This window comes from Mesoplodon densirostris, chromosome 7 (assembly GCF_025265405.1).
Source record: "Mesoplodon densirostris isolate mMesDen1 chromosome 7, mMesDen1 primary haplotype, whole genome shotgun sequence".
NCBI classification, from domain to species: domain Eukaryota; kingdom Metazoa; phylum Chordata; class Mammalia; order Artiodactyla; family Ziphiidae; genus Mesoplodon; species Mesoplodon densirostris.
This window is the reverse complement of record NC_082667.1, coordinates 14,638,018-14,655,712: the sequence shown is the minus strand read 5'-3', so window position 1 is coordinate 14,655,712 and position 17,695 is coordinate 14,638,018. Positions and strand designations below refer to the sequence as shown.

The following is a 17,695-nucleotide window of genomic DNA, read 5'->3' as shown; positions in this document are numbered from 1 at the left end:
TTGTTAAATGTCTTAAGCCTTGAAGAAAGGCCTTAATTAAGTGAGGTATTTCTCAGACAAGAAAAGCTACAAGTGGCAAGTCTGGGGAAATAGATGCTGATGAAACCTGAAGGGACAGCAATATTAGGAGCATTGTGATTCATAAATATACTTTTGGCCTAATTAAGCTGTTTTAGAGGTGACCCCTGGTAAATTTAATCAAGTATATGTGGGTGGGAACCACATAGAACTTTTTGTAAATATCCAAAATCATACATAGTAATTGGTTTATGTCCCTAAGGCAAAAAAATTTAATAAGGTAATAAGTAGCACTGATGAGCTTGCTTATTCAACATATTAACAGGAAAGGGACATGAAATTTGAATGCTTGTGAAACCTTGCACCTCAGATTGGCACTTGAACCCATGTGCCAGGACTCGAACCCAGACAAAACCCATGGTCTTCCAACTGAGATCACACACATGGTTTCAGGACTTAATGAAGCTCAGGTTCTTGTTGTCTCATAGCAGAAAGAATTCAGTGAGAGACAAAGTGATAGGTAAGAAGTGGATTCATTTACAGAGAAACACACTCCACAGACAGAGTGTGGGCCATCTCAGAAGGTGAGAGCAGCCTTGGGGGAAACACTCCACAGACAAAGTGTGGGCCATCTCAGAAGGTGAGAAAGGCACCAGGGTATGGGGTTGTCAGTTTTTATAGGAGTGGGTAATTTCATAGGCTAATGAGTGGGAGGAGTATTCCAGCTATTTTAGGAAGGGGTGGGGATTTCCAGGAATTGGGCCACTGCCCACTTTTTGATCCTTGTGGTCTGTCTTGAAACTGTCATGGCGCCTGTGGGTATGTCATTTAGCTTGCTGATGTGAGTGTGTACTAAGGCTCAAGGTCTAGTGGAAGTCGACTTGTCTGCCATCTTGGACCCATTTGGTTCTACTCAGTTTACGTCATGTCCTCAGGCTATGTCATTCTTTCAAAGGTTGTGCCCTGCCTCCTTCCCTCCTGTTTCACTTGCAGAAGAGTTTGCTATGTAATTGAGAGACTAGAATGCTAAGAGGTAAAGTGGCCTTGACTTAAACTAAGTGGTAACCTAAAAGCCCTACTTTGGCTTAGTCTTCTAGCAGCCAGTTTTCTTAAAACCTGTTCATCAAGGGTCTTTGGCAGTTAGAACATGTTGGTGACAATGACTGATATGGGCAGTGGTCTGTAAAGTCTAGAGGAAAGAAAGTCACATACATTCATTGTCAGCCAAGAAGGCCCTCTCTAGACTCTTGGCGGCAGAAGTCCAATGTGCTTGTTCCTGAGGTAGAGAAGGATATATGAAGCTAATAGTGGGTTGATACGATTTTAGTTTCCCAAAATGGTCTCCCTGTAGGAAAGGCAACATGTTGATCACTTGATGCTTCTTTTTATCGACTTGGCAGTTTTATTTCTCGATTAATAAATTGGATTTATGGTATGTATACTGTCTCTTGTAACTGAAGTCCCCCAAATCTTGACTGAACTAATAAAATTAGTTTCCTGAGCATGTACATCCAAGGACTAGATCCTTGTCCAGGATCACCATTTATTTGCTAGTTTCAGTGACCAAGATCTTTCCTGAAAGTACCAGCAAGCCTCTGATTACCTTTGCAAAATCACTTTACCTATTTTCCCCGCTGACTTTGTGGGCTCTTGAAGGTCAGACTGAGGAGTCTGCCCAAAGTTCTGGCACATAGGAGCAATATGATGACATAATGCTTTATTAGACTAGCCTTTCAGTGGTTTACTTGAGGTTTACAGTATAATCTAGAAGGAGGTGTTGGGGAAGAAACTTTTCCTATAAGCTTTTGGATTCAGCAGATGGGGGTGTGCAAATTAAACCAACAAAAGATAGATTAGCAAGAGAAAAGACAGAGTTTATTAATGCCTGCGAAGTGTATACCACAGGAGTGCTCAGTGATGAATAGCTCAAGGAGGTGGTAAAAATTTGGGACTTATATGCCTAACTCAGTAGGAGAAAGAGAGGGGAAAAAGGTTTTATGGGAAGAAAAATTAGTTTCTTTAGGAAAGAAGAATGGGTGTTTAGGAGAAAAATGGGAAATGAGAAAGTTTTGTGAACTTTATCTTGTGTGGGTGCAAATGGTCTTTCCATCTTCTTCATGACTATGAAACTCCCCCAGATAAGGGATTTATATTAGGTTTATATTAGGTCTCTCTCCTGGGAGTAGAAGCCAACCTGAAATGGGAATTTATGGCAGTCCTCATTTCTTAGAAGTTTCCGCTTTTAGTCAGATAAGGGAAGCTCTGGGAAGATTTCTTTTCTACATCTGTTGAATCTCAAATGTCTTCAGCTAAAAATAATCTTTATGCCAGAGTGGCATATTTTAGGATGGCATAGCCTATCCTCTTCAAAGGTAAAGTAAGGAACCAAGAGAGTCTCTTCTAGATAAGAAATGAGACTTGGATTAAGGTGGTTATCTATGGAAATGAAAATGCCGCTAATATAAAGAATTTTGTATAAGCATAAGTTTGAAGGATTCAGTAATTGGCTAGTGTAGTAAAGGGCAGAAAAAAGAAAAAATTCAGTGTTTTTAATGTTTGTACCAAATTTCCCTTTATATTCCTTGGAGCACTCAAAGAAGGAATTTTGCAAAGTGCAAAGCAAAAGTAAACTTTCTATTACATTTCTGTTGTAAAGGATGAACTAACATCCTTGATAGATAACCTAGGCCTAAGGGGACAATAAGCTCTGATCCCTTTGAGAGAACTTTTTTTCTGTGGAGACCACCCTTTTTGGCTCAATAACTAACTCTAGTTACATAATCCTTTGAGTGCGTCCAGTGGTACAAAAAGTCACAAGAGTCATTGTGCCATTGTAATGTTTGTGCTTTGGTAGATGCTCTGGTAGTGGGAGCACTTCCCCACTTCAGTGTAAGATAGGGGCAGCCCAATCCTCCAGCACTGTTCTTATCTCAGATCTGTTGCTATGTTGCTTCAGGGCCTTCAGCTGTTTAACCCTTTAAAAGGTCTTTTTATTTTTACTTTAATATTTGTTAGTGTTCTTTTCAACCAAAATTAGGAAGGCCTGAAGGTGGGTGTACATGTCAAGCATATTATTTGATAGGCCCCCAAAGATGAGTCCTTTGTAATTTGATCCGTAGATTCTCCTGTGGCATCTCATCAATTATTTCTTCTCAAAGGTTCTATTTCTCTTTCATTGGTTTCTTCCCACCCCCCCCCATAAATTTGCTCAGATATTCCTACCCTACAGGGAAAATCCTTTTAACAGAAAAGCTTGAGCTCTTTTCCTGTCTAACATCTCAGAAGTAGCTGAATCCGTTCCTCACTACCACCCTAAGAAACTCTCCTCTCAAAGGTCATTAACAACGTAATGCCAAGTCCAGTGGCCTTTTCCTCTTGAGAATGAAGGAATCCAGAATATGTCATCCCAAAATATGCCTCTTTGACATAATTATTTTGAGCTGAAGGCAGTTAAGAAGCAGCACATGCAGGAGAACCTTTCTCTGCCCTCCTGTTTTCTGCCTAAAGGCGGGATATAAATTCCCCTTTTTTACTGGAGACAGATTCTTATCAGACCTGAGAAGACACCAGAGAAATCTGCAAACAAACCTTGCTCCCTTACTTAGTTTCCTCCCTCAGCCTGCACTCTTGAATGCCTAAAACTGCTTTCCTTTGTCCTGTCATTTCTCTATGAAGTTATTATTCTTTGTTGAAGACCCCATATGAGCCATAGTTCTAAGCCACTGCTTTGAGTTATTTTTTGTTGAGGTTTCTCCTCTGGGGTAGGTGCTGCATTAGTCAGTAAACTGTTTTTCTCTTGTTAATCTGTCTTTTTGTTGAAGGAGTCCCAGCTCAAAGTTTAAGATGAGTAGAGGTAAAGTTTTGCCTCCTCCACAAGAACTTACGCCGTTTGACCATCCCTTCAATCTTGAAACTTTAATTTTCCTTCAGTTTCAATGAAAACTTCTCAGAAATCATTTTATCTCCTATTTCTCTGATTAGTTCTTGAATTTCTTTTTGTGGTTCTTTTATGCAAATGCATTCCAAGGTTGTTGTTTTGTTTTTTTCCTGTTATCTCCCTTGGTGATTTCATCTGTTGCTATAGTTTTAATTATTCCTTCTTTTTTGAGATTTATCTCCAACTTTAATCTCAGTCTTAACCTTTTCCATTAGCTGCAGATTTAGCATTTTCAGGCAGATCTTCAGGTGTTTCTAACTCAACCTATTAAATAAACTGAACTGATTGGCAAAAAATAGTGAACCTTGATCCCTAACGTACACCACATATACAAACTAATTTTCGATGGATCACGAATCTAAATGTGAAAGGTAAACAGTAATGTTTCTAGAAGAAAATGTAGGAGAATATTTTCATGACTTTGAAATCAGCAAAAAAATTTTTAACAGCACACAGAACAGTGCTAACTATCAAGAAAAGATTGATAAATTGAACTTACTAAAATAAAGAACCTCTGATCATCAGGAAACTCCATAAGAGGATGATACTCAGCAATAAAAAGAAATGAACCATCGGGACTTCCCTGGCAGTCCAGTGGTTGAGACTTCACCTTCCAATGCGGGGGATGCGGGTTCGATCCCTGTGGGGAGCTAGGATCCCACATGGCCTTGTGACCAAAACATGGAACAGAAGCAATATTGTAACAAATTCAATAAAGACTTTAAAAAATAGTCCACATCAAAAAAAAACTAAAAAAAAAAGAAATGAACTATCGACATAGAATATAACATGGGTGAAAAAAAATATAACATGGGTGAATCTCAAAATAATTGTGTTGAGTGAAGGAAGCCAAAGAGTACATACTGTATGATTTAATTTATATAAAACTCTGGAAAATGCAGATAGGGATCTTTAGTGATAGAAAGCATATCAGAGGTTGTTTAGGTATGGGGGATTATGGGGGTGCGGCTGGAGGGAGGGATTACGAAGGAACATGAGGAAACTTTTGGGGAGTAATTGTTATGTTCACTATTTTGTGGTGATAATTTTACAGTTATAAACCTGTCAAAACTTATCTTATACTTCTGATATTGTCAGTTATACCTCAATAAATCTGTATTTAATGTGGACATAAAAACCACCCAGATGAGAACAGGTGAAGGCCATTTATTCAGAGCTTGCAGTAGCAGAGGAGTCAGCTCCAGCAATTGCCTTTGACAGAGATGCAAAGGCAGGTAGACCACTGGGGAAGCTTTATAATGGAAAAAAGGCAGGGAAGCCTTCAGGAATGTCCTAATTTGGGGCTGTTGGCACAAGGAAGCTGTAGGCAGCCTGACTACAAGTAGGGGTATTCTATATGTTTGGTTGGGGTACATATTTGGCTTTCTCTGATTGGTCCTAAGTTGGAAGCAGGGATAAAAATTAGGGAAGCTGTCAGTTAATCAAGTCCTGGCTGTTTGGGGCCAGTTTTTACAGGGGTTATCGTTTGACTTCCTGGACTGGTTGCTAGAGATAGTCTGACTTCCTTGACTGGTAAGTGTAGATAGTAGGTTGGCTTCCTGGGCTAGATTTTTGCAGATTGTGGGTCAGAGCTCTATCTTTTTTTTTTTTTTTTTTTTTGCGGTATGCGGGCCTCTCACTGTTGTGGCCTCCCCCGTTGCGGAGCACAGGCTCCGGACGCGCAGGCTCCGGACGCGCAGGCTCAGCGGCCATGGCTCACGGGCCCAGCCGCTCCGCGGCATATGGGATCCTCCCAGACCGGGGCACGAACCCGTATCCCCTGCATTGGCAGGCGGACTCTCAACCACTTGCGCCACCAGGGAGGCCCAGAGCTCTATCTTTATATATATAGTCTGGCCATTGTCCATTAGTATGTCGTGACTCTCATGATAAGACACAAATTCCACAGGAAAGGCAAGCCACAAACTGGGAGAAGGTATTTGCAGTACATATCTAACAATGTACTGAATCCACTATATATTTTTTAAAACTCCCACAATTCAGTAAGAAAAAGACAACCTAATTTTTTAAGTGGGCAAAAGGCTTGAACTAGCACTTTATGAAAGAGGATATCCAAATGTCTAATAAACATATGAAAAGGTGTCAGTGGGGGAAAGGCAGTCATCATTTCATCTCTAATTTAATCATCAGTCATTCAATGCAGATTAAATGAAATAACACCACACTCCTACCAAGATGGCTAAGGAATCAACAATACGAAGTGGTAGTGTAGACGTGGAACACTGGGAGCTCTAACGTACTGTTGGTGGTGATGCAAATTGGTACAGGTCCTAGAAAACTGTTTGGCAGTATCTATCAAAGCTAAACACAGGCATACCTTGGATATATCGTGGGTCGGTTCCAGATCACTGTGATAAAGTGAATCACATGAATTTTTTTGTTTCCCTGTGCATATAGAAGTGTGTTTAAACTAAACTATAGACTATTAAGAGTGCAATAGCATTATGTCTTAAAAAAAACAATGTACATACCTTAATTTAAAAATACTTTATTACTAAAAAATGCTAGCCATCATCTGAGCCTTCAGTGAGTTGTAACCTTTTTGCTGGTGGAGGGTTTGAAATATTTTGAGAATTACCAAAATATGACACTGTGACACAAAGTGAGCAAATGCCATGGGAAAAATGGCACTGATAGACTTGCTCAACACAGGGTTGACACAAACCTTCAAATTTTTTATTTAATAAATTTTATTTATTTATTTATTTATTTTTGGCTGCATTGGGTCTTCGTTGCTGTGCGCGGGCTTTCTCTAGTTGCAGCGAGCAGGGGTTACTCTCTTTGCAGTGCGTGGGCTTCTCATTGCGGTGGCTTCTCTTGTTGCAGAGCACGGGCTGTAGGCACGTGGACTTCAGGCACGTGAACTTCAGTAGTTGTAGCACGTGGGCTCAGTAGTTATGGCTCGTGGGCTCTAGAGGGCAGGCTCAGTAGTTGTGGCGCATGGGCTTAGTTGCTCCACGGCATGTGGGATGATCCCAGACCAGGGCTGGAACCCGTGTCCCCTGCATTGGCAGTCGGATTCTTAACCCCTGCGCCACCAGGGAAGCCCCTTCAATTTGTTTTTTAAAAAAAGGAGGGGGCAATATCTGTGAAGCAGGGTGCAATAAAACAAGGTATGCCTGCATATGCATACTCTGTGACCCAACAACACTCCTGGCTCTACATCTGATAGCAGTGAGTATTTATATTCACGAAAACTCTCATGTGAGAATATAGTAACCAACTTCCCTGGTGGTGCAGTGGTTAAGAATCCACTTGCCAATTCAGGGGACACGGGTTCGAGCCCTGGTCCGGGAAGATCCCACATGCCGTGGAGCAACTAAGCCCGTGCACCACAACTACTGAGCCTGCACTCTAGAGCCCGTGAGCCACAACTACTGAAGCCCACATGCCCTAGAGCCTGGACTCCGCAACAAGAGAAGCCAACGCAATGAGAAGCACATGCACCACAAGGAAGAGTAGCCCCTGCTCGCCGCAACTACAGAAAGCCCGTGCGCAGCATCGAAGACCCAATGTAGACAAAAAAAAAAAAATAAAAGAATATAACAGATAAAAGCAGGAAACAACCCAAATGTTTATCAACAGTTTAATTTATAAATTGTGGCATATTCATAAAATGGAGTGCTACATAACAATGAAAAAGAATAAACTGCTACATGCAGCATTATAAATGAATCTTGCAGACATAATGTTGAATAAAGGAAGGTACACAACAGAAGAGTTAATACTATTTGATTCCATTTATAAGAAGTTCAAAACAAACAAAACTAATCTATGGTGATAGAGGTCAGAATCATGGTTACTTTTTGGTGGTTTTATTGACCAAGGGAACACAAAGGCATCTTCTGGATTATTGGAAATGTACTATAACTCGATCTGGGTTGTCACTGTATGAGTGTTTACATACAAAATGTTTATTGAGCTGTATACCTAAGATTTGTGCATTTCACTACATGTAAGTTATACCTCAATAGAGAACAATGTTGTTGTTTTTTTAACTTGTATTCATTATTTCCTGCTTCAACTCTATCCTTTTGTTTATACCTTTCCTTAAAACTAGCTGTCCCTCTGGCTTTCTTGTTTTTTTGTTAACTGAAAGCCCATTAAACTTTTTGCACTCAGTCTTTAAATCCTGTTAGCTCTTCCTTTAAAATACCTCCCATCCATACTATTTCCAAATCATGTCTGTATCTGTATTCGAGTTTTAGCCTTGACCACAAGCCTGAATTCTTGCCAAGGACCTAATTGGTTTCCCTGCTTTCCATACTCAAAACTATTCTACAATATGCCAGCAAAGCTGTCATCTAAAGCAGCATTTGGATTGTGTTGCTTCCTCTCCTCAAAAGCCTTGAGGGTGCTCCCATTTCTGGCATATTAGACGCAAGTCAGTCTCTAGCACTGTATTTAAGACTCTCATGATCTGGCCCCAGCCAGCCATACACAACCGCTGGAAAATTGGCATACTTAATAGTTCCAAACCCATTTTGCTCTCTGTGGCTTATACGCCTTTGTTCATGGTCTTCTCTCCATAAATGCTTTCTTCCTCATACCAGCCCCTTCTCAAAACATTTTAACCTGGGGGTTTATGGTGTACTTCGTGAAACTCATGAACTCCCTGAATATACCCAAAGTTTCTGTATTTGTGCATTTTTTTGGAGAAAGGGCTTGTCATGTCATTGGATTCTCAAAAAGGGTCCAAAACCCACCCCCACCCCTACCCCACTCCCGCCCAAAGTTAAATTGATTTACTGGCCCTTTGAAGGAGTGTTAACTCACTTTATGTTTTAATAAAGTTTTTGTCTCATTAACACCTAGTCTTCAATATGCTGGGTAATAAAACTTTTTTAATAGGTAAGTAATACAACTTTTTAAATATATAAGTTATATTTAAAAGCTCAAAGTTTCAGATTCAGGTAAAATGGCTTGTCTCATCTATTTTTAAGGTCTACAGATTTAGCTCTTTGTGTGGAATTTATTTTGCTCAAAAGATTGTATGTATTTTTCACTTTGGTGTCTTTAGTCAGGGGGGAAATTTTTTTTACCTCCTACGTGACTATTCATACAGCTAGTAGACAATACCATCTCTGTATGCTTTGTTGTAGCAATCCCTTTTAAAAGATATTAGTCACATTTTTCAACACTTTTTTTTTTCTTCCTGTTTTAGATTCCTATAGGCAATGGAAACTGATCTCAATTCCCAGGACAGAAAGGACCTGGACAAGTTCATTAAGTTTTTTGCCCTCAAGGTACTATATCCATTCTCTTGAGCCTAGAACTGTTAGAAATAACTTCCGTGCTTCTCCCTTTTTGGAAATATAGCATAACAGCTTGCAGCTTGCCCATTTTAAGGGATACTTCTGTCTGTTGTAAACCAAGCTGTGAAATTTGGGGGCGGTACTGGGGGTGTAACTAAAAAGTAGCTTCCAATTTTCCTCAGCTACTTGTTCAAAAAAAAATTTTTTTTGCAAGCCTGTTTGCAGAAATGTCAAACTTATTATGCCAGGTTATTGGCACAGTATGTTCCCTTGGGGTGGGAACAAAGACCGCGGACTGGAATGGACAGAAGTTTGGGCATCTTTCCGTAAGCATCAGCTACCTCTGAAATGTCTCACTTTCACTTATTGTTCCCTTCTGGGTAAATGAAGAATTAAAACTGAATTTTGAATGCTTTAGAAGGCATATTTTCCTAAATCTAAAAATCATTTCCACCTCTCTCACTCCTTCCTCTCAACCATTGCTATGTAAGAATAATCCAGGCAGTAGATTCTGGTTGTAAAATTAGTTGGAAGACTTTTGCCATATGGGCCAAGTCCTATGAATAATTGTGGAATCCTTGGTTTAAATCAACTATGATTGCATAAGTGTATGGCAGTGAATATTTAAACCTATGGTTGGACTTGTTTTTCTATGAAAGTCAGAGCCACCATGTGCAACTTTCCTTCTGCCATGTGAGAATATTATAGATTACAAGCCTCAAACTGTAATTTCTCTAATTGGTTGACACTGTGCCCTCAGGAATATTTACAGTATTATTTTTGTGCCGTGTTTTTTTCCTACCTGTTCTTGAAGATTTTAAATCCTACCCTTTCCTGAAGTATAGTTATGATCACTGGCATCTTTTTAATCCTGCATTGGGAGGGTTTTAACCCTGATTAGGAGCCAAATCAATTTGTTATAACTTTTCATCTTTGATTTTTTGTTTGTTTGCCTTTTTTAGACTGTCCAGGTGATTGTCCAGGCTCGACTGGGCGAGAAGATTTGTACTCGTTCATCTTCTTCCCCAACGGGTTCAGACTGGGTAAAATTCCAATTCTTTGTTAAGGGATATACTATGGTGTTTGTCACAAGGAATCACGGTGTAGTAATAAATAATACTATTTCTAGTATTACTAAATCATAACATTAAAATACCTAATTCCGGGCTTCCCTGGTGGCACAGTGGTTGAGAGTCCACCTGCCAATGCAGGGGACACGGGTTCGTGTCCCGGTCCGGGAAGATCCCACATACCGCGGAGCGGCTGGGCCCGTGAGCCATGGCCGCTGAGCCTGCGCGTAGGGAGCCTGTGCTCCGCAACTGGAGAGGCCACAGCAGTGAGAGGCCCACGTACTGAAAAAAAAAACAAAAAACAAAAAACCTAATTCCATTTGATCCATTCATTTGGAAAGTATGTTCTTCATCAATGTTAGTCTGATGTATTTGTTTTTTGGCTTTCCGCTGTGATAGGTGAAAAGCTTTTTCAACCTGAGTTTTGGGGCTTTGATGCAAGATATCTTATGGGTAAGGGAGAAGTAGATGAATGTCCTTAATCAGTCAAGAGCAATGCCTGCTTTACTCAGCATCCAATCTTACTACTTACAATCTTTCCATAATGTTCCTTGTGAGTGTTTAACACAAAGTTCCTTTTGTTTTCTAGTTCAATTTAGCAATCAAAGACATCCCAGAGGTTACACATGAAGCGAAGAAGGCGCTGGCAGGGCAGCTGCCTGCCGTCGGGAGGTCTATGTGTGTGGAGATCTCACTCAAGACTTCTGAGGTAAGGTTATGGCCAGAAGGCTGTCTTTTATTTTTTTTTTTTAACTTTTTATTTTGTATTGGAGTATAGCTGATTAACAGTGTTGTGATAGTTTCAGGTGCACAGCAAAGGGACTCAGCCATACATATACATGTATCCGTTCTCCCACAAACTCCCCTCCCATCCAGGCTGCCACATAACATTGAGCAGAGTTCCTTGTGCTATACAGTAGGTCCTTGTTGGTTGTCCATTTTAAATATAGCAGTGTGTACATGTCGATCCCAAACTCCCTAACTATCCCTTCCCCCCATCCTCCCCCGGTAATGGTAAGTTCATTCTCTAAGTCTGTGAGTCTGTTTCTGTTTTGTAAATAAGTTCATTTGTATATTTCTTTTTAGATTCTGCATATAAGGGATATCACAGGATATTTCTCTTTCTCTTTCTGACTTACTTCACTCAGTATGACAGTCTCTAGGTCCATCCATGTTGCTGCAAATGACATTATTTCATTCTTTTTAATTGCTGAGTAAATTCCATTGTATATATATACCACATCTTCTTTATCCACTCCTCTGTCGTTGGATATTTAGGTTGTTTCCATGTCTTGGCTACTGTAAACAGTGCTGCAAAGAACATTCGGGTGCATGTATCCTTTCGGACCATGTTTTTCTCTGGATATATGCCCAGGAGTGAGATTGCAGGGTCATATGGTAGCTCTGTTTTTAGTTTTTTAAGGACAATCCATACTGTTCTCCATAGTGGCTATACCAATTTACATTCCCACCAACAGTGTAGGAGGGTTCCCTTCTCTCCACCAGGACGGTGTCTTAACTAGGCACTCAAAGCTCTTCACACTCTGGTTCCAACTCAGCCTTTTTTTTTTTTAAATACTTATTTATTTGGTTGTGTTGGGTCTTAGTTGTGGCATGCGGGATCATTTTTTAGTTGTGGCATGTGGGATCTAGTTCCCTGACCAGGGATCGAACGTGGGCCCGCTGCATTGGGAGTGCAGAGTCTTAGCCACTGGACCATGAGGGAAGTCCCCCAACTCAGCCTTATTCCTGCTCCTTCCCTCTCTGATCACCTCATCATTCTCTGAGGAGGTTGTGGGGGTTTTTTTGTTTGTTTGTTTGTTTTGCGGTACTTGGGCCTCTCACTGCTGTGGCCTCTCCCATTGTGGAGCACAGGCTCCGGACGTGCAGGCTCAGTGGCCATGGCTCACGGGCCCAGCCACTCTGCAGCATGTGGGATCTTCCCGGACCTGGGCACGAACCTGTGTGCCCTGCATCAGCAGGCGGACTCTCAACCACTGCGCCACCAGGGAAGCCTGAGGTTGTAGTTTTTGTACTTATTTTTCCAACAACTTGGAATAGACTCTTCACCCTCATCTTCATATATATCATCTATATGTGGTATGTTTCTATTCATCCTTCAAGACTTATATGCCCTAGAGCAGGGGTCCCCAACCTCTGGGCCGCACAGCAGGAGGTGAGCAGTGGGTGAGCGAGTGAAGCTTCATCTGCCGCTCCCCATCGCTGTCATTAATGTGTGACCCATTGCTCGCATACACTGCCTTGAACTATCCCCCCCATCACGTGCATTACCTCCTGAACCATCATCATCCACACCACCCTCCCCCCATGGAAAAATTGTCTTCCATGAAACCGGTCCCTGGTGTCAAAAAGGTTGGGGACCGCTGCTCTAGAGGATCTCCCTTTCTAAACCCTCTTTAGATTTCCTGTGTGTTTTCTTTACGTTTGTTTCCAGAGTATAACTTGCTGTATTGTGGGGGTTTTTTAATGTGTTTTTGTTCACCTTATTCCGTGCTAGGATTGAGGCAAATATTCTTTCTTTCATGTTTATTAATCAATATCCACTACAGGATTGTGAGGGTGCATGGTATAATAAAAGGCAAATGAGTTTGGAGCTATACAGACCCAAATTCAGATCCTAGCTGAGCAGCTTTGTCCGAATTACTTAACCCCACCTCCACTAACACCACCAAAGTAACATGACACTTCACAGTCTTGCAGAGCTATAATATTTCCTCATTTCATTCTTACTTGTAAATTACCTAACATAACATATGGTAGGTGATCATTACATATTCATGTTCATACTATCCTTTTTTTTTTTTTTGGCTGCGTCGGGTCTTAGTTGCAGCACTTGGGATCTTCGTTGTGGCATGTGGGATCTTTTGTTGCAGTGCACGGGCTTCTCTCTAGTTGAGGCACACGGGCCTAGTTATTCTGCAGCATGTGGGATCTTAGTTCCCTGACCAGGGATCGAACCCACGTCCGCTGCATAAGAAGGCAGATTCTTAACCACTGGACCACCAGGGAAGTCCCTGCACTTTTATTCTTGAGGTCAGCAGCTTTGCCACATCTTATTTATCTGTGTAGTTCTTCAGTTCTTTTTGAGGGACTTCCCTGGTGGCGCAGTGGTTAAGAATCTGCCTGCCAATGCAGGGGACACGGGTTCGAGCCCTGGTCCAGGAAGATCCCACATGCCACGGAGCAACTAAGCCTGTGCACCACAACTACTGAGCCTGCACTCTAGAGCCCGCGAGCCACAACTACTGAAGCCCGTGCACCTTAGAGTCCGTGTGCTGCAACCACTGAGCCCACACGCTGCAACTACCAGGCCCGCATGCTGCAACTACTGAAGCCTGCGTAACTAGAGCCTGTGCTCTGCAACAAGAGAAGCCACCACAATGAGAAGCCTGCATGCTGCAACGAAGGGTAGTCCCTGCTCGCCACAACTAGAGAAAGTCCACGCACAGCAATGAAGACCCAACGCAGCCAAAAATAAATAAAATTTTAAAAAAAATTCTTTTTGAAATGAAGCAGGATATAAATAAATAATCATCTCTCTGCGTGGCACAGTGCCTGGGATGGCACACAGTAGGCTCTCAATTTTGTTGAACGAACGATGTCAGTACTTATTCTATGGCAACCTTAAGCACCAAATAAAACAAAACTTCGTATTTTTCTTTATTGAATTACCAATTTATACTGTGGATTATTTTTCTTAGCGATCCATGGGGAGTCCAGAAGGAATCCCTGGAAGAACTCTTTCCTCTCTCAGGCATCTGTGTAATCCTATTCTAAACTGTTGTGATTATCCTAGAGAAACCACACCAATTTATCTTGGATACTTCCTAGTGTCCAGTCATCCCTTGATTTTTTTTGTGGGGGTGGATTCAAAATTCATCATGTCATTTAGAGATGGCACTGTGATGAAAAGGATATATATTAAGAATACATATTTAAATTTGATCTAGAACAAGTAAAAATTCTCTACTCCGCAAACTAACCTGAGTTTATTCCCAAACCTAAAAGAATGGCCCTCTTACAGCTGATTCGTAAAAAGATTACTTGTGTTCAAAAGTATGTGACTATCCATCTCACTAAATGACACACAGGAGCGTTACAGGGTTAAGGGATTCTGGCTTTGGTCTTTTCTTTTTCTTTCCCACCCACTAGACTAAGTCTGTTCAGAGTAACACGTAGAGAGACTGAACAGTTTGGCTAAAGACATCAAATAGCTAAAAAGACTTTTAAGTAAGGAGCTTGTTAAGATATTTAACTGTGAGTATCACCTAAAAATATCCTCTATAGAATTGGAGGGAAAGGCTCTCTCCATCGTTTGAAGTGTTGGCCTTTCTGAAGAGCAATTTGGACATACATAGCAAAAGTCTTAGAAGCATGAATATTCTTTGATCCAACAATTCTAATTCTAGAAATTTACCTTAAGGAACTAAGTCAGGATGCATACAGAATTTTAGTCTCAAGTCTGTTTATCACAGTGTTGTTTGTAGTAGTGAAAATTTAGAAACAAGCTGTATGTCCAAGTATGGGGGTACTGATTGGATAAAATAATTGTCATATGTTGGAATACTACACAGCCATTAAAAATAATGTAGACTTTTAAAATTTATTTATTTATTTAATTTTTGGCTGTGTTGGGTCTTCATTGCTTTGTGTGGGCTTTCTCTAGCTGTGGCAAGTGGGTGCTACTCTTCGTTGCGGCGTGCAGGCTTCTCACTGCGGTGGCTTCTCTTGTTGTGGAGCCTGGGCTCTAGGTGTGTGGGCTTCAGTAGTTGTGGCTCTCAGACTCTAGAGCGCAGGCGCAGTAGTTGTGGCTCACGGGCTTAGTTGCTCCGCGGCATGTGGGAGCTTCCCGGACTAGGGCTCGAACCCGTGTCCCCTGCATTGGCAGGCAGACTCTCAACCACTGCGCCACCAGGGAAGCCCAGGCAGGTGGATTCTTAACCACTGCACCACCAGGAAGTCCCCTAGAATTTTTAATTATAAGGAAAATTCCATGTTGTATTTATTGATAAAAAGTGATAGGGGCTTAGACTGTGTGCAGCAACAAAGACCCAATGCAGCCAAAAAATAAATAAATGAATAAATTTTTTTTAAAGTGATAAAAATAGTATATATAGTATGATCTCACTTTTATTTAGAAAAATCACTGATTGGATTATAAATTGATGTCTCTTCTTTTTGCTTATTTATACTTTCTAATATTTTTATAGTGACTGTATAGTGCTTTATAATAAGGAAAAAGAAGATTAAAAAAACCCTGAAATATCTTTCAATTGTTCCATCTACAGGGAGATTCCATGGAGCTAGAAATCTGGTGTCTGGAAATGAATGAAAAGTAAGTGGTCTGTCTCAGGGTCCTTCGTTGTGGTAGCTGAGGATAAAGTGCGTGACATCATGTGAAAAGCAGGGCTTTGTACCAGTCATGGAGAGGGTTCTGACCACTTGACAGAGCCAATAGGTCTTTGCTACAGTTTGCTTCATGCTTGGCTTCCAGCCCAGGCACAGAGATGACCTTCAGAGGGAGTGCCAGTCCAGAGAGATTCAGACACCACTGGGAGAGGAGCAGAGAGAAAGCTGAAAAAGGGTTTGTTGTTTTCCCAGAGTACAGATAGTTCTCTGATTAAATCCCTTGAGCCCTTGCAACATGACTACTCTGTTTTGTCTGTTTTCTGTGTGGCAGACATCCAATAAGATTTCCCCTCACTACTCCTTTAGACATGCTGTGTTGGTCACGGATTGGAAATGCATGTTATTTTCCCCCTCCATTTTCTTCTTTCAGGGCAGGTTAGCTTACTTCCTGCCCAAAGCTTTAGTTTTCAAGAAGAATATATAGGAAAATTGAGGAAATAGCAACACATCAGAAGAAAAATCTTATTAATAAGTATGAGTGGTATGGTCATTATTTTTCTTTCTTAAATAGAAAGCAACTGCCAGGTTAGAGTCCAAAATTTTAGTACCAGACACTTCTCCAGATTCCCTGTTAGATGTATAGAGGTAAACTGCTTGTGAGATAGTACATTGAAATTGTTTGCACCTTTAGTAATACAATTGCAATATTGAATTACTGTTTTTAAGGGTGTTGCTTTATTTCTTAGAAAGATAACTGCTTCAAAGCTAGAAAAAAAACATATTGGATACCTTTTGGTGCCCACCTGCCTTTGTCTAGTGCATGAGAAAGTGAAACTTTGGCTAACTTCAACAATCTGTTGATAAGCTGACAAAGAACTCTAACTACAATGTTAGTTCAGAACATGTTTTAATAATAAATTTAATCTTATACAGTTCCAGCACTTAATTTGTGACTATCTCTGTTGACTGTAATACTCTGTGAAAGGTTATTTAGACTGCAAATCAGATTATATTCTATCAGAATTTATGAATAATGCTAACAGATTTTTTTTTAGATTTTTAAAATTGAAGTATAGTTGATATTCAATGTTGTATTAGTTCCTAGTGTACAGCAAAGTGATTCAATTATATATATATATGTATATATTCTAATGCTAACAAATTAATCTCAGTAGCTAGATAGAACATAACTAACATCTCTATTCATTGCATTTCTGTTCTTTGTTTTTCATTAGTGGAGTAGGAGAATGCTGATAGTGTCTTTGCTCCTCAGGTGTGATAAAGAAATCAAAGTTTCCTATGCCGTATACAACAGACTGTCGTTGCTACTGAAGTCTCTCCTTGCTATAACTAGGGTGACACCAGCTTACAGACTGTCCAGGAAACAAGGGCATGAATATGTCATATTGTATAGGTAAGCAGTCACCTTCATGATTCACTCATGGGCCTCATCATTTTGCACATTGTCTGACCAGCATTCAGGTATTCCATGATTAGTTTTTAGACAGGCGTTTGGATAGTTGATGCTGTAGCTTTACTATGATTGTCTGTCTATTCTCCCTTCTGAACCTCAGCTTTTTGCAAAGCAACCAAGTTCGTTATTCTTTTGTTTGTACACAGTCATGACTCCTGTAGAATGGATTTTGAAGTCCTACTGATATATATCCCATTTCTGGAAAAGGAAGTTAAGACTTTGAAAAACAGGCTATCCTGGGAAGACTCCACAATGTTCTGTATTCCAGAGTTAGATTAAAACTTTTTGTGTAACAAACTGCTAATTCAGTGTGTTTTTAATTAGTTGTCTGTGGATATAAAGAACTTGTTAACAGTTCTTTGAGTATTTTCCTTGTAGTATTTCACATCAACATATATTTGAGTGCTCTTTTGAGGCAAGCATTGTGGTAGGCCCAAGGAAGAACTATACAGAGGCCCAGCCATACTGGTGTTTCTAATCTAATGGGGGAAATGGTTTGGTACATGCATAGTCACAGTAAAAAGCAGGATTTGCATAGCAGTGTCAGGAA

At 40.6% G+C, this 17,695-nt stretch overlaps 1 protein-coding gene across 7 annotated transcripts in view; it reads left to right on the top strand.

The window, feature by feature from the left end:
- ATG13 (autophagy related 13) overlaps positions 1–17,695 on the top strand; it is a 49,797-nt gene that overhangs the window by 14,648 nt on the left and 17,454 nt on the right. For all 7 annotated transcript variants that reach the window (XM_060105100.1, XM_060105096.1, XM_060105099.1 and 4 more), the window contains 5 exons: positions 9,141–9,222; positions 10,194–10,274; positions 10,891–11,010; positions 15,611–15,657; positions 16,945–17,085. In XM_060105100.1, the coding sequence (XP_059961083.1) occupies positions 9,154–9,222; positions 10,194–10,274; positions 10,891–11,010; positions 15,611–15,657; positions 16,945–17,085 (458 nt within the window). In that variant the 5' untranslated portion in view covers positions 9,141–9,153. The remainder of the gene's footprint in view (positions 1–9,140; positions 9,223–10,193; positions 10,275–10,890; positions 11,011–15,610; positions 15,658–16,944; positions 17,086–17,695) is intronic.